General features: G+C 44.1%; 1 protein-coding gene across 1 annotated transcript in view; it reads right to left on the bottom strand.

Annotated features, from left to right (window-relative positions):
- The window catches only part of LOC119962424 (uncharacterized protein C2orf80-like), a 52,636-nt gene extending 48,921 nt beyond the window's left edge, over positions 1-3,715 (bottom strand). The window contains exons 1-3 of the mRNA XM_038790380.1: positions 3,530-3,715; positions 3,270-3,382; positions 2,332-2,413 (exon numbers count right to left, since the gene is read on the bottom strand). Of these exons, the coding sequence (XP_038646308.1) occupies positions 2,332-2,413; positions 3,270-3,322 (135 nt within the window). The 5' untranslated portion in view covers positions 3,323-3,382; positions 3,530-3,715. The remainder of the gene's footprint in view (positions 1-2,331; positions 2,414-3,269; positions 3,383-3,529) is intronic.
- Positions 3,716-17,542: the final 13,827 nt, after the last annotated feature.

The following is a 17,542-nucleotide window of genomic DNA, read 5'->3' as shown; positions in this document are numbered from 1 at the left end:
GAAAAGCCCCTAGTCGCCACATTCCGGCTCCTGTTTGGGAGGCTGGTACGGGAATTGAACCATGCTGCTGGTCTGCCTTGGTCTGCTTTAAAAGCTAGCGATTTAGCCCAGTGTGCTAAACCAGCCTATGGGTCATATCGAGCTTGATGAAGAGTGACTTCTGGCCAATTTTGCATTTAATCCGTGGCATCAGATAACGGTCCAGCTTGGAGGCCCTATTCATCGTCAGTTTGTTGTCATCACAGAAGTGAATCGTGCCATCGGGCTTCATGATGAGGATGACTGGGGACGACTTTCAAGCTAACCGGCCTCCGTCTGTAACTTGGGGAACCGGGCAAGCACAAAAATCCCTTGGTTGCACCAGAGGGTCCAAATGGATCTTCGTCATGGCACCATGTATCGTCCCCAACCTGGAATGGAAAACCTCAGAGCACTTTGGCAACACCGCCTTTCGTCCTCCCGAGACCATTCCCAGTCAATGTAGAGGTGCAGCCAAGCAAACTGGGGTCATCACCTTTCACCATGATCAGGGGTAAACAAGCAGATTACTGCTCGTCGACCCTCGGGGCCACAATGGTCCCTGCTATGGCCAGTAATGTTCCGGTATACATGGCCAATTGAGCCTCAGTGTCCCATAATGACAGCATTGAATGCGACCACATAGGTTGAACTTAAAAATTTTAAAAAGTGCTGTCACATTGTTAATATTATAGTATAGATCCCAAATATAGTATAGATTCCCCCAAAGAGCAAATATATAGAATGATTTTTGACTGCAAAAACAATAGGGCAGTATTTGTTGGGGATTTCAACTGCCCTAATATCAGGGTCGGTGCAGACTCGATGGGCCGAATGGCCTCCATTTGCACTGCTGGGATTCTATGGTACCGAGGAAAGGTATCCACAGGAGAATCAATAATTTTGAAGTAATCTTGTTGCGACCTTCTGAGAGGGTTGAATAAAGAAAGGGAGCCAGTTCATCCCTCCTCACCCAAGGGCTTAACAATAGGGGTATCCCATCCGGAATTTAATAACTTGAGGGATCATGTCTGGGATAACACATTGTGGTGGGGGGAGGGACCTCGCCTGGGGTCGTAACAGCTAGCAGATAAAAATGTGCCACTGTGAGGTGAGGTGTAAGTTTCCCTGAATTCAGAGGCAAGATTTAAGACAGTTGGTTCAAATAAAAATACCAGTGCAGAAGGTAGATTTATCCAGGAGACGGTCCATGAGAATATCATTAATGACAGGGGTTTATCTCTGGCATCTCAATAAGCTATCACCATTCTCCCAGAAGAAAACTAGGCAATAAGTCCATCTACGCCAGCTCAAAATAATGCAATAGTTAATTGTGCTGGACATGTAGCTGACAACGAGCACATTGGCGTAAATCAATTTGAAAAACTGACTTTGAAGTGTATTGTTAGCTTCTCAATATCCAAAGGACCCCACATTATCGTCACCAATAATATGAATCTCAGCAAGAAATTAATGCTGAAATACTGCGTAATTACTGGACTAACTTTTCGATCTGTTATTTGCTTCATCAGTTCACCCTCTCTATTAACTTTAGGTGTTGCCAGCTATGATTTTAAGGTTATTAAAGGATTGTTAGCTGTTGTTGTTGTCGCCTTTAATTATTGGTAAGAATTAATTAATTTACTCAATACTCTGTTGCTAGTGTAAATGCCGAGGTAATATGAAATAGTTGACAAGGGCAGCATGGTAGCACAGTGGTTAACATAGTTGTGTCACAGTGCCAGGGTCCCAGGTTCGATTCCCGACTTGGGTCACTGTCTGTGCAGAGTCTGCACGTTCTCCCCGTGTCTGCGTGGGTTTCTTCCGGGTGCTCCGGTTTGCTCCCACAGTCCAAAGATGTGCAGGATAGGTGGATTGGCCATGATAAATTGCCTTTAGTGACCAAAAAAAGAAAAAACATTGGGTGGGGTTACTGGGTTAAAGGGATAGGGTAGAGGTGTGGGCTTAAGTGGGGTGCTCTTTCCAAGAACCGGTGCAGATTCGATGGGCCGAATGGCCTCCTTCTGCACTGTAAATTCTATGATTCAGCAAGCCACTAGGTGCTTTTAACTACTCGCATATACTGAAAGGTAAACTGCATTTGGTTCATTGACCAGAAGGTTAAAGGTTAGTTTGATATATTTCATAAATACTATTACCTGGGTGTTGATTTCCGCATTCTTATTAAGGGTATAAAGGGTTTCAAGCAGATTTCATATTGTGAATTCCCGATAAAAGAATATTCATAACAAACGAACATTGTTTTCAGATTACCTAGTTAGTAGTAATTATCTCTATTGCCTATGGCTTTACCAAATCATTGAAGTAAGTTGACTCCATTTTTCCCTTGGGATCGAAGTTGTTTTCACGAAGTCTGGTGCCAATATAATTTTTCCTTTGTACAGAAACAGATGCTGGTTACATGAGAGAAGGACAATAGGTGACCATAACTGATATTCTAATTAAAAATACAGTTTTTGACCTATAAAAGATCATTGAGCTTCACTGACCTATGCAACTGTAAGTAATGCAGACAAAACAAAATGGGTTTTATTCTTGGTCTCTGCTGCACCAGGTAACAGACGTGGTCCCATAATTGGCCTCAAGGTCCCTGCCCCAAAGAGATAGGAAATTACCTGTAAATGAACATATAAAGGTCCCATCCAATTTCTATCAGTGGCTTCTGGTAGAAAGTATGCATAATAAAGATGTTGGCTCACAGCAAAAGTAAGTTCAGCTGTTAACTCCCAGAATGGTCAAACAGTCAAATAGTTTGTTGACGACCATGTCAGGTTTCACATGGGAGGAATTTCCACTTTTATTAAGCACTGGAGGACTGCCAGCATTTGTGGGACGAGACAATCATCAACACACTTATGCAAAGCTTGAAAAATAGAAGCGATTGACCATTCTGATAACCTTCAAATTAAGAGTTTATTTCTCTCTCCTTAAGCTACTGTTTGGGGGCGGCACAGTGCCATAGTGGTTAGCACTGCTGCCTAACGGCGCCGAGGACCAGGGTTTGATGCCAGCCCCGGGTCACTGTCCACGTGAAGTTTGCACATTGTCTACGTGTCTGCGTGGGTCTCACCCCCACAACCCAAAGATTTGTAGGTTAGGTGGATTGACCACGCTAAATTGCCCCTTAATTGGAAGAAAATCGGGTACTCTCAATTTTTTTTTAAACTAACTGTTTAAGCACACACATAAAACACAACATTTAGAGAGGGAGTTTCCCATTTGATACTTACAATAATCTTTCAATTTCTTTCTTTATACGCCTTTTTTCCACTTTCAGCGACATTCCTGTTATTCAAAAATCACTTTGGATACGACGACTAGAAATTATTCATTAGTTCATCCTCTGCAATGAAGTTTAGATTTGTTTACTTACATCGGAATACTACAAATCTTATCACAGCTGGGTTTATGACAAGATATTTTCAATTTTTTTTCATTCATGCAAGTTGCTGTCTTAAAAATTAAAATCTTGAAAATAAGTGTACATTACCTGAATAATAATTCTCTCAAATACAGAGTGGTTCCAGGTTCACAGCAGTCCTATCCCTAAAAATTTATATGCAATATATTCTAGGCTTCTAGAAATGTATTTTGCAGTGACGGATATCAGAACGTGTTTTCAGGATAAATACGAGGAGGATGCCTTCTTCAATGTGTCTCCAATTTCTTTGCTGCTGCAAGACAACACTCTGGTTTCTGAACTCAATCGAAAAATCCAAAGTACTTTTCCTGTTGCTAGGAAACCTTGGTGTAAACACAAATGGCAACAGGTGCCCTGGGCTTAAATTACATACACGTCTCTCACAGCATTATACTCCAGTTAATTAGTTTGCCAAGTTACCTTCAAATAATTGACAACTAAGGGATATTTATTTTATAAATATAGGATAGCTTTCAGACATTTTGACCAACCGTTTGTTGTGCCTTGATAGTACATAGCTAATATTGTCACTCCGTTTGGGGAAATACGATTAATTTTGTTCAATGGAATATATTTGCATCAATATTGAGACAAATTTTTTCTGTAAAATGGTTAAGCAAGTAATGATTCAAACTTCTAAGTGTACGTAAAAAAATAGTCTACACATTAGGATTGGATTAATAGAAATACAATTCATATTTATTCAATTAAGTTTCATTTCAAGTGACTCCATGTAAATCTCTACTTTAGATAACAATCCGTAGCAGGAAATCCTGCTCTGTTCCCTTCTCAAGGCTTTGAATTGTCAACCCTCCTGGTCTCTATACTAATGTCATTTTATAATTGTAACATTTTGAAGTCTCAAAACCAAACTCCCTTGATATCAAGGCAAGGTCAGTTGAAGCTTGGCGTTTTATGTGGTCTGCACTTCATTCATTACAAAAGCAAAATACTGCAGATGTTGGAAATCTGATTTTCACCATTCTTTGTACCATAAAGGGGAGAATCAGGCAACCTAGGTTCTAGCACTTCATTCTTTCTTTTCAGATTCAGAGGCGTACGACACAAAAAAGACCCTTCGGCCCATCATGTCTGCGCCGGTCGAAAACAACCACCAACTATCTCAATCCCATTTTCCAGCATTTAGATCATAGCCTTGTATGCCTTGGGATCACAAGTACACATCTAAATACTTTTTAAATGTTATGAGGGTCTCTGCCTCCACCACCCTTTATGGCAGTGAACTCCAGACTCCCACCACCCTCTGGATAAAAATGCTTTTCCTCACATCCCCTCTAAACCTCTTGCCCCTTACCTTACACCTGCCTGGTCATTGATCCCTCCACCAAGGGGAAATGTTTCTTCCTGTTTACTCTACCTATGCCCCTCATAATTTTATACTTCTCAATCATGACCCCCCCCCCCCCCCCCCCCATCCCCCCCCCCCCCCCCCCCCCTCAGTCTCCTTCTCCACGGAAAACAATCCAAGCCTATCCAATCTCTCTTCATAACTAAACCTCTCCAGCCCAGGCAACATCCTGGTAAATCCCCATTGCACTCTCTCCAGTGCTATCATATCTGTCCAATAATATGGTTCCAGAACTGCACACAATACTGTAGCTGTGGCCTGATCAATGTATTATACAGTTACAGCATAACCTCCTGCTCTTAAACTCTAAGCCTTGTCTAATAAAGGCAAGTATCCCTTCTTAACCCTTATCCACCTACTCTGCTACTTGAAGGGACCGGTGTACATGCACACTAAGGTCCTTCTGATCCTCGGTACTTCCCAGGGTCCGGCCGTTTATCATGTATTCCCTTGCCTTGTTTGTCCTTATCCGGATTGAATTCCATTTGCCACGATCAGCCCATCTGACCAACCCAATTATATTCTCCTGTAATTGAAGGCTATCCTCCTCACTGTTTACCACCCAACCAATTTGTGTATAATCCGCAAACTTACTGATCAACCCTCCTACGTTCATATCTAAATCGTTTATATAAACCACAAAGAGGAAGGGCCCCAACACTAATCCCTGCGGAACCCAACTGGAAACAGGTCTCCAGTCAGAAGAACACCCCTCAATATTCACCCTGCCACTCAGTCAATTTTGTATCCAATTTGCCAAATTTCCTTGGATCCCATGGGCTATTACCTTCACTCTCAGTCTCCCATATGGGACCTTATCAAGAGCCAAGCTGAAGACCAAGTAGACTGCGTCAAATTCATTTTCCTTATCTACACACCTGCTCAACTCTTCAAAAAATTTAATCAAGTTGGTCAGGCATGACCTCCCCTTAACAAAGCCTTGCTGACTGTTCTTGATTAATCCCTGCCTCTCCAAATGCGATTCTTAAATGTGACTCTTCTAGTTTTCAATGTGTGGAAAAAAAAGCAGCTTGGGTTTTCTGGAGGAGAATTAAACTGAACTGAATTAATTACAAACTTATACTTATCATAAAATTTACAGTGCAGAAGGAAGCCGTTCGGCCCAACGAGTCTGCATTGGACCTTGAAAAGAGCACCCCACTTAAGCCCACACCTCCGCCATATCCCCGTAATCCAGTAACCCAACCTAACCTAAGAGCAATTTATCATGGCCAATCCACTTAACCTGCACATCTTTGGACTGTGGGAGGAAACCGGAGCACCTGGAGGAAACCCACGCACACACAGGGAGGACGTGCAGACTCCGGACAGACAGTGACCCAAGCTGGGAATTGAACCTGGGACCTTGGATCAGTGAAGCAACTGTGCTAACCACTGTGCTGCCGTGCTGCCCTATCTCGCATTCCCTTTGAAATGGAGGGGTGGGAATGCAAAGTAAAAAAATATGCGCGATTCTCCGGTGGCGTTGCGCACTTCCTTGACTGCGGTGCAGTTGGTGAATGCTGGGAAATCCCACTTGCAGGCTTCCCAACAGTCTTCCCGCTCACAGGATTCATCCAAGTCCCGCGAGACGTTCAAATCTGAAACACGTCCACATGGGGCATGACCAAACGGCGTGCCGAAGCCGCTTTTAAGCTGGCTTGAGCAAATTTACCCATTGTCCACCAGCAATGTGGGATCTACCGGCTTCCCCAGCGAGGCCGCAGCCAGTCAAGGTTCGGTACTGGTCCACACAAACGTGAACCAAGCGGAACGGTACATGGATGTTCTCCTAGGCCATTGGAAACCCCTGAATGGTCAGGGCAAGTGCAGGATGGCTCCCTGGCCCTACCCCGGAACAAGGGCACCTTCATATTGCCCAGCTGGTGCTTTGGCACTGGCACCCTGGCACGGTCAATGTGCCCAGATAGCACTGCCAAGCTGGCAGGAGCATAAACTGGGTACCAGGGTGGCAGTGCAAGGGTGCCCGAGTGCAAGGGTGGACTGCCAAGGGCCAGGGAGTGAGGTGGGTCATGCGCATAAAAGATGGGTGGAGGGGGGTTTGAAGAGTAGGGGTGTGCAGGGCAGGTAAGTAGGGGTCACTGGGAGGTTGGGTAGGTGGTGGGTGGGGGTGCTGTAAGGGGACTTGGTGGGGCCTGAAGAGGGGGCTCCCAGGGAGGAGGGGGTCCTTCCCCGGGGGGGCCTCCGTAGTGGCGTGGTCAGCGATCGGGGCCCACTGATGGCGGGCCGGCCTCTCTGCCCCCCGCCCTCGTTTCCTCCGTACTCCTGTAGCCCTGCACCATTTAGCGTCGGGGCCTCTGCGAGGAAGAAGACCACTGCACAAGCGCTAGTTGGTGCCGGCTCAACTGCGCATGCGCGGACCCCGCAGCGCCGGGTTCAGGCCGGGGTCCTAGCCCCTTGTGGGCCAGGCAAGCGATTGGGTGCCAGCGATCCATGGGCATGCGCGATCTCGGGGAAGGGACCTACATTCCCGGTGCCGCTCTGCGGTCTGTGTCCGCCATGTCGCCGCAGGCCCCCACCGTGCGCTTGCGCGGACTCCCGAACGGGGCTGCGCGAAGCTCTCTGGGGTCTTGTTAGCCCCCTGCAAATTGGAGAATCACTCTGGACTTTCTTAAGGAAAGTCCTGAGTCAAACGCCCTCGTTTTGACGCTGGCGTGGGGACATAGCCCCATTATTGGAGAATCCTGCCCCTTGTGTATTGCACAAATACTTTCATAGACCATTTGGGCGGACTAGCCAGTTCCTTTGAATTCTAAAATGCTCGAAGAGTGTGCTCAGTTATAGAATAAATATTATAAGAAAATAACACCAAAATACACTGTAGGAAAACCTAATTTTCAGATCATTGAGAATTTTTAAAATCCAGAATCTAATTTGATTTACAAGCCATTTATGACAATCCACATAGCTCCCTACGTGCCAAGTTAGGATCAAGACCAGAAAGTCTCCTATTTTAACTCGGGCATAAGACAATAAGACATAGGAGCAGAATTACATCACTGGCCCATCGCGTCTGCTCCGCCATTCAATCATGGCTGATATATCTTTCACATCCCCATTCTGCTACCTTCCCCCCCATAACCCCTGATTCTCTTATTAATCAAGAACCTATCTATCTTTGTCTGACACTCAGTGATTTGGCCTCCACAGCCTTCTGTGGCAAAGAGTTCCACAGATTCACCACCCTCTGGCTGATGTAATTCCTCCTCATCTTTGTTTTAAAGGTTTGTCCCTTTAGTCTGAGATGGTTTTGTCTGGTTCTATTTTTTCCTACAAGTGGAAACATCCTCTCCACATTCACTCTATCCAGGCCTCACAGTATCCTGTAAGTTTCAATAAGATCCCCCCTCATCCTTCCAAACTCCAAGGAGTACAGACCCAGAGTCCTTAACGGTTCCTCATATGACAAGCTCTTCACTCCAGGGATCATTCTTATGTACCTCCTCTGGACTATTTCCAAGGCCAGCACATCCTTCCTTAGATACGGGGCTGAAAACTGCTCCCAGTACTCCAAATTTGGTCTGACCAGAGCCTTATACAACCTCAGAGGTACATCCCTGGTCTTGTATTCTAGCCCTCTCGACATGAATACTAACATTGCATTTGCCTTCCTAATTGTCGACGGAACCTCTACGTTAACCTGAAGAGAATCTTGAACAAGGACTCCGAAGTCCCTCTGTGCTTCTGATTTCCTCAGCATTTCCCCATTTAGAAAATTGTCTATGCCTCCATGCCTCTTTCCAAAGTGTATAACCTCACACTTTTCCACATTGTATCCATCTGCCACTCCTTTGCACACTTTCCTTGCTTGTCCAAGTCCTTCTGCAGCCCCCCGCTTCCTCAATACTACTTGACCCTCTGCATATCATCTGCAAACTTAGAAACATGCCTTCAGTTCCTTCTTCCAGATCATTAATGTATATTGTGAAAAGTTGTGGTCCCAGCACAGACCCCTGAGGCACACCACTAGTCACCGGCTGCCATCCTGAAAAAGACCGTTTATCCCCACTCTCTGCCTTCTGCAAGTCAGCCAATCCTCTATCCATGCCAGGATCTTGCCTTTAACACCATGGACTCTTAACTCATTTAACAGTCTCCTATGCAACACCTTGTCAACGGCCTTATGAAAATCTAAATAAATCATGTCCACTGGTTCTCTTTTGTCTAATTTCCTTGTTACTCTTCAAAGAACTCGAACAGATTTGACAGACATGACCTCCCCTTGACAAAGCCTTGACTTAGTCCTATTTTATCATGCACTTCCAAGTACTCCTCAATCTCATCTTTAATAATGGACTCTAAAACCTTACCAATGGCCGAAGTCAGACTAACCTGCCTATAATTTCCCATCTTCTGCCTCCCTTACTTCTTAAACCGAGGTGTTACATTCGCCACCTTCCAGTCCTCTGGGATCCTCCCTGCCTCCAGTGATTCCTGAAAGATCACCACTAGTGCCTCCACAATCTCCTCAGCTATCTCCTTTAGAAGCCTGGGTGTAGTCCATCCGGTCCAAGTAATTTATCCACCTTCAGATCTTTCAGTCTCCACAGAACCTTTTCCTTAGTGATGGCCACTGCACTCATCTCTGCCCCCTGATTCCCCTGCCAATTAGCAGTAGAACTGTATTCAACCACAATCTGTAACCTCATGGTCCAGCACATCCCTCACTCCACGATGAACATCAAAGCCAGGTGATCAATCCTGGTTCAATGAGCAATCCAGGTGAGAATGGCACAAGTACCACCAGGCATTTCTAAAAATGAGGTGCCAAATTGCTGAAGCCACAACACAGATCTCTATGCATACCAAACAGGAGAGGCAGCACAAATAGAGAGTACTAGGCAACCCCAAAACCAACAGATCAGATGAAAGCTCTGCAGTCCTGTCACATCCAATATTGTTTGGTGGTGGACAATTAAACAACAAAAAGCAGAAGGCTGCACAATTATCTCCATCCTCAATGATGGGGGAGTCCAGCACATCAGTGCAAAAGAGGAGGCTCAAGTGGTTGATTCATCTGGGCCTGCTCCCCAGTTCCTCAATATCACAGTTACCAATCTTCAGCCAATTTGATGTACTCAACATTATCAAGAAATAGCTGAAAGCATTGGCACAGCAGATGCTGCACGGACATTATCTTGGCAGTAGTGATAAAAATCTGTGCTCCAGAACTAACTGAGCCTGTAGCCAAACTGTCCCAGTACAGGTACACAAGGCAGCTACCTGACAATGTGGAAAATGACCCAGGTATGGGACATCCACAAAATGTGAGGCAAAGCTAAACTGGCTAATTACTGCCACATCATTCTACTTCATTCTACTCTCGATCATCAGCAAGGGTTGGAAGGTTTCAACAGCAGTGCTATAAATTGGTACTGAGACAGCAATAACCTTCGCACTGATACTCAGTTAAGGTTCTATTAGATACTCAGCTGCTGACCTTATTACAGCCTTGGTTCAAACATGAGCAAAAGAGTTGAACTCCAGAGGTGAGGTGAGAGTGACTGCCCTTGACTTCAAGGCAACATTTGACAAAGTGTGGCATCAAGAATCCTGAGATAAACTGAAGGCAATGGGTAGCAGGGGAAAAACTCACCACGAGCACAAAAGAAGATGGCTGTAATTATCGAAGGGCAATTATCTCAGTTCCAGGACATCACTGCAACAGTGCCTCAAGATGGAGAGTGAAGTAGTTGATTCGGAGACTAGGGTGCTGAATCTTAATAAAGGAAACTATAAGGATATGAGGCATGAGTTGGCCTTGATAGATTGGGGAGAGTTACTTAAAGGGATGACAGTGGATAGACAATGGCAAACATTCAAGGAACGTATGGGGGAACTGCAGCAACTGTTCATTCCTGTCTGGCACAAAAGCAAAATGGGTAAGAGGGCCAATCCATGGCTTACAAAGAAAATTAGAAATAGTATACGATACAAGGAAGAAGCATACAGATTGGCCAAGAAAAATAATAGGTCTGAGGATTGGGAGCAGTTTAGAATTCAGCAAAGAAGGACGTAGGGATTGATTAAGAAGAGGAAAGTACAGTGTGAAAGGAAGCTTGCAGGGAACATAAATACTGACACAAAGGGTTTCTATAGATATGTGAAGAGAAAGAAATTGGTAAAGAGAAATGTAGGCCCCATACAGACAGAAACAGGGGAATGCATAATAAGGGACAAAGAAATGGCTGAGCAATTGAATACATACTTTGGTTCTGTCTTCAGAAATGAAGACACAAATCCAATTCCAGAAATGTTGGAGAACGAAAGGTTTAGTGAGAGGGAAGAACTGAGGGAGATCAACATTAGTAGAGAAATGGTGGTGGGAAAATTGATGGGCCTCAGAATCTGCATCCCAGAGTGCTTAAGGAGGTGGCTTTGGAAATAGTGGATGCATTGGTGGTCATCTTCCAGGATTATATAGACTCTGGAACTGTCCCTGCAGATTGGAGGGTAGCTCATGTCACTCTGATATTCAAAAAGGGAGGTAGAGAGAAAGCAGGGAATTATAGACCAGTGAGCCTAACATCGGTAGTGGGGAAAATGCTTGAATCCATTATCAAGGACTTTATAGCAGAACATTTAGAAAGTAGTGGCAGGATCAGTCAGAGTCAGCATGGATTTATGAAGGGAAAATCATGCTTGACAAATCTGTTGGAATTCTTTCAAGAGCTAACCTTACAGTTGACAAGGGGGAGCCAGTCAATGTGGTATATTTGGACTTTCAGAAGGCGTTTGACAAAGAGTTGCATAAGAGATTATTGTGCAAAATTGAAGCACATGGGATTGGGGGAAGTATATTGAGGTAGATAGAAAACTGGTTGGCAGAGAGAAACCAAAGAGTAGGGATTAATGGGTCCTTTTCAAATTGGCAGGCAGTAACCAGTGTGGTATCACAGGGATCGGTGCTGGGACCCCAGCTATTCACAATATATATTAATGATTTGGATGAGGGAACAAAATGTACCATCTCAAAGTTTGTAGATGATACCAAATTAGGTGAGAGGGTGAATTGTGACGAGGATGCAGGGATCCTACAGCAAGGTCTGGACAGGTTGGGCGAGTGGGCAAATCAATGGCAGATGCAGTATAATTTGGATAAGTGTGAGGTTATTCACTTTGGAAGCAAAAACAGGAAGGCAGATTACTACATGAATGGTTGTAAATTGGGATAGGGGAGTGTGCAGCCGGACCTGGGTGTCCTTGTGCACCAGTCACTGAAGGTAAGCATTCAGGTTGTAAAAGTAAAAATGGGAAAATATGTCATTTGAAACATGCAAGTCTGGCAATACCTGACCTAAGGGTACATGAGAAAATGTAGGGAAACATCCCACAAAGGGTTAACAGCAGCTACAGAAGAAGGTTTTGAAATGCAGATAGCCCTCATCAAACAGGCATTAAGAAAACAGTGTGTGACTATTCAAGCTGTAAAACTGATGCATGTCTTTTAAGTCACAGCAGATTGAAATTTTAGTTAAATGGAAAAAGCAATATTTTGCACCTTCTTTCAAGCTAATTATTTTAGTAAGCAGCTAAAAAAGAATTGCTAGGATCTTCAGTTGAATTGGGTGACAAATGTTTAGGTGTGAAATTCTGCTGACACCAGGTGAATATGGGACGCTGGAGACAATGTGTCCACGAGAGCACAGGTTAACACCAAATCAGAGTCAGAGTTCTGAGCTGGGGAACTATTTGGCAATAAAGCAACTTTAGAAGTGACAGGAACCAGATGTAACACCCTTCTAGGATCAAAGCACTTGAAATGAAATGAAAATCGCTTATTGTCACGAGTAGGCTTCAATGAAGTTACTGTGAAAAGCCCCTAGTCGCCACATTCCGGCGCCTGTCCGGGGAGGCTGGTACGGGAATCGAACCGTGCTGCTGGCCTGCTTGGTCTGCTTTAAAAGCCAGCGATTTAGCTGAGTGAGCTAAACCAGCCCCTTTTGAACATCACAAGGGAAACAATGTAATCAGAATTCGATGAGCTAAAGTCATGCTCAACATGAATACATAGTTGTGTTAGAAATAATTCAGAATAAAGGTACCTTGTACAATCAAGAGTAAAATAAAGTTACTTTACGATGATGCCATATAAACTTAATAACTGCTAGAAGGAGAATATAAACCCTTGGGGACAGCCAACAGAGTCAGCTCTCATAGCTCGGTACATGGGAAGGATAGAGCACAGAAACCGAGTGGAACAGCGAATCCATCTGAGGAAGACCAAAAGTTAAAGAAGAGAGATTGTCAAGGTAGACCTCAAGCTCTTTTCAACCAACCAGGAGAATCCAGAAGCAAGGTCTTTTTACTTTTCTGTAAAGACAGTGATTGTATCTTTTCAAAGAAAAAATATAATAATGAAATAACTTAAAGTTTTAAGCTGAAACAGTGGTTATTACAAAGTCTACTTTACTTACTCAGCAACGCGGGACTAAGTGGTAAGTAGATAAAGTTCTTCTCTGAAGATATGGGTTATACCGGCGGATAACTTGAAAATATACATTGACCGAATAGCACCCACCTAAGTCTGCATAGGAGTCAGGGAGTGAGAATCCCTGTTCAGCATTTAGAATATCTTATTGACCCTTTTTGGTATTGGGGGAATTCTAAGAATAGTGGTGAGTTTTTTACTTCAAGGTGCAGCAGGTGGTAAAGAAGGCTAAAGGTATGTTGGCTTTCATTGCAAGAGGTTTCGAGTATAGAAGCAGTGATATGTTGCTGCAATTGTACAGGGTCTTGGTGAGGCCACACTTGGAGTATTGTGTGCAGTTTTGGTCTCCTTCTCGGTGGAAGGATGTTCTTGCTCTCGGGGGAGTGCAGCGAAGGTATACCAGACTGATATCATCATCATAGAATTTACAGTGCAGAAGGAGGCCATTCGGCCCATCGAGTCTGCACTGGCTCCTGGAAAGAGCACCCTCCCCAAGGTTAACACCTCCACCCTATCCCCATAACCCAGTAACCCCACCCAACACTAAGGGCAATTTTGGACACTAAGGGCAATTTATCATGTCTAATCCACCTAACATGTACATCTTTGGACTGTGGGAGGAAACCGGAGCACCCGGAGGAAACCCACGCACACACGGGGAGGATGTGCAGACTCCGCACAGACAGTGACCCAAGCCGGAATCGAACCTGGGACCCTGGAGCTGTGAAACGATTGTGCTATCCACAATGCAACCGTGCTGCCCGATTTCAGGGATGGCGGGACTGTCGTATGAGGAGAGATTGACAAGGTTGGGATTGTTCTCCCTGGAGTTCAGAAGAATGAGGGGGGATCTCACAGAGACTTATAAAATTCTAACAGGACTAGACAAGGTAGATGCAGGGAAGATGTTACCAATGATGGGTGTGTCCAGAACCAGGGGTCACAGTCTGAGGATTCAAGGTAAACCATTTCGGACAGAGATAAGGAGACATTTCTTCACACAAAGAGTGGTGAGCCTGTGGAATTCATTGCCACAGGAAGTAGTTAATGCTAAAACTTTGAATTTATTCAAGAGGCGGCTGGATATAGCACTTGAGGAGAATAGGATCAAAGGTTATGGGGACTATTGAGTTGGATGATCAGCCATGATCGTGATGAATGACGGAGCAGGCTCGAAGGTTCAAAAGGCCTCCTCCTGCTGCTATCTTCTACGTATCTATGTATCTATATGTATCTACGATAGTGTCCCAGGTCCATCCATCTTCACCTGCTTCGTCGATGACCTTCCTTCCATCATAAAGTCAGAGTGGGGTTGTTCGCTGATGATTGCATAATTCTCAGTACCATTCGCAATTCCTCAGATACTGACGCAGTCTGTGTCCTCATGCAAAAAGTCCTAAACAATATCCAGGCATGGGTTGACAAGTAGCAAGTAACATTCACATCACTTTGGGGCAGCACGGTGGCTCAGTGGTTAGCATTGCTGCCTTTCAAATCTGACCTTGGGTGACCATTTGTGCGGAGATTTTCCATTCTCTCTGTGTCTGCATGGGTTTCCTTTGGGTGCATGTTAGGTGGATTGCCCATGCTAAACTGTCCCTTAGTGTCCAAAGATGCACAGGTTAGGTGGGTTACGAGGATGGGGCGGAGGCCTAGGTAGGGTGTTCGTTTGGAGGGTCAATGCAGGCTTAATGGGTCATATGGCCCCCTCTGCACTGTAGGAATTCTATGGATCTACAAGTGCTAGGCATTGGCCACCTCCAACAAGAGAAAATCGCACCACTCCCCTTGACATTCAATGGCATTACCATTGCTGAATCCCCACTATCAACATCCTGGGTGTTACCATTGACAGGGAACTGAACTGGACTAGCCATCTAAATACTGTGATTACAAGAGCAGGTCAGAGGCTGGGAATTCTAAGAGAGAAACACACCTCCTGACTCCGCAAAGCCTGTCCACCATCTACAAGGCACAAGTTATTAATGTGATGGAATACTCTCCATCTGACTGGATGGATGCAGCTCCAACAATGCTCAAGCTCTACACAATCCAGAAAAAAAATCACCCGCCCGATTGGTACCCCATCCACCACCTTAAATATTGACTTTCTTTATGACGTACACAGTTGCAGCAATGTGTACCAGATGCAAGATGCATCTTGCCAAGTCTGTTTTAACAGTGTCATCTAAACCCCTGACCTATTGCAGCCAAAAAACAAGAGTAGTAGACACACGGTTCTGCTCCAAGAGACGCACCATCTTGTCTTGGAAAAATATCATCGTTCCTTCACTGCCATGGGTCAAAAACCTGGAACTGCCCACCCCCACCCCACCCCACTGTGGATGTACTTACACAGGTGACCTGTTCAAAAAAGCAGCTCATTACTCCTTCCCAAAGATGATTAAGGATGTGCAATTAATGTTGGACTTGCCAGCAGCGCACGCATCCCATGAAACAATAAAAAAAACATTGATGCCTCCACACAACTTCACACATCCATACAACAATTACTTAATCCCCCACTTCCATCTAGTTTTTTTAAACACTTACGTCTAAAATTCCCTAACCAGGTTAATCATTCCCCTACTTTATTCTCAGCTTTTCTCTACTTTTCATTCTTGACAGCACCCGAGTCGAGTGTGACAGCTCGCAAAATCCTTCTTCCAACTGCCCAGTTTCAAGACTCACTCCTTCTTGAATGCTGTTAGTGAGCCTATCAATACCAAAATGGTTCCAGATAGTGTGACATTCTTAGCGGATGTTACTGCTGGATAAATCAGATCCCACAGTGGAACTGGGCTTGATTAAGCCACATTTTGTTTTTTGTTTAGATACGTGGATGAACAGAGTGAGAGGACAGCTGGTGAACTTTTAACAAAAGAACATTTATTAAACAAGAAAATATTAACTAGAATCACTATTCCTTCACCCAGCTATACCTTTACAGATATATAGATTATTAATGATAACACAAGTTACAAAATCTACCTTATACTCTAATATTTTCAGTAACCACATAGTTCATGTAAACCAATAGGTGAAATGTGGTCAGACACCAAGTGACAGATGCCACCCAAAACAATTTCTTCAGATTTCTGATTTCAAATCAAATCCTCCAAGATACCTGTCATACTGTGAGGCAACTAGTCTCTGGCTTTTACACAAGGGTGTCCAAACTCCACGCAGGAAGAACATACTTTGGAATTTTCGCCCACGCAAGACTTTCTCTCAAATATTTTCACCAAGGATCTGTATCTAGAGATTCAACCTCCTTTCAGTATTCTTCTGCTCTTGATCACCATGTGCATTTATGCTTCCACACAACTTGTCAAGTACCCAGCCACACCAACACTACTGCTTCACAGGGTGCATTATGGTCACCAACCTTAATATCACCACGGATGTCTGGTTTCTCACTAGTCGATGCCTCCGGAACTTCACGTTGCAACACTGACTTTAACTGGGAGCCTCCCTCCGCTCCTCTTCACTGAACAGAACCTTTTTTTTCCAGATTTCTGTTCTTGTTCCTTTAACCTCCTGCAACTCTCTTTGGTTCCATTTGCTGATTTCTAGCACTTTCTGTTCTTTAGCTTTCAGGACTTGCTTTCTGCCCTTCTGTGTTGACCTGCCTGTGGAATGTTTCTTGCCTCTGGATTACCTAGTTCCAAACTGAAACTCCAGTGCTTCTGATTTTCAATGAAGGCCTCTGGTTGCTATGCAACAACTTATGTTTTCTTTTGATCCCTGTAATTGCTTTTACACCGTAAAACCTTATTATAATGTAGACAGCTACCTTCACAAACTTTCAGACACCTTTGGTTAACGTGAAGCTTTATTAACCCTTTCTTAGCACACAAATTCAGAATCACAAATTAAGCTTAAATGTATGCCTTATTTTTAATACCCACGAATATAAAGTGTTTCAACTGTCACTATTTCCTAACAATAGGTTAAATGAATGTACAAGAATTTCACAGATGGGAGTACAATGTGGGTTTGTCCACTTTGGCAGGAAGAATAGAAAAACAATATATTTCAATAGAGATTATATAATTCAATGATACAGAAGGGTCTGGGTTTCCTGGTACATGAACCATAAACAGTTAGTATGCCAATACAGTTTTAAGCAAGGATAATGAAATGTTAACATTTATTGCAAAGGGAATGGAATATAAAAGTGCACTGCACAGGGCCTTAGTGAGACCACATCTGGAGCACTGTGTACAATTTGATCTCCTTACTTAAAATCTGGTTGCTA

Source organism: Scyliorhinus canicula, chromosome 2 (genome assembly GCF_902713615.1).
Source record: "Scyliorhinus canicula chromosome 2, sScyCan1.1, whole genome shotgun sequence".
Lineage (NCBI taxonomy): Eukaryota > Metazoa > Chordata > Chondrichthyes > Carcharhiniformes > Scyliorhinidae > Scyliorhinus > Scyliorhinus canicula.
This window is presented reverse-complemented; position numbering and strand designations above follow the sequence as displayed.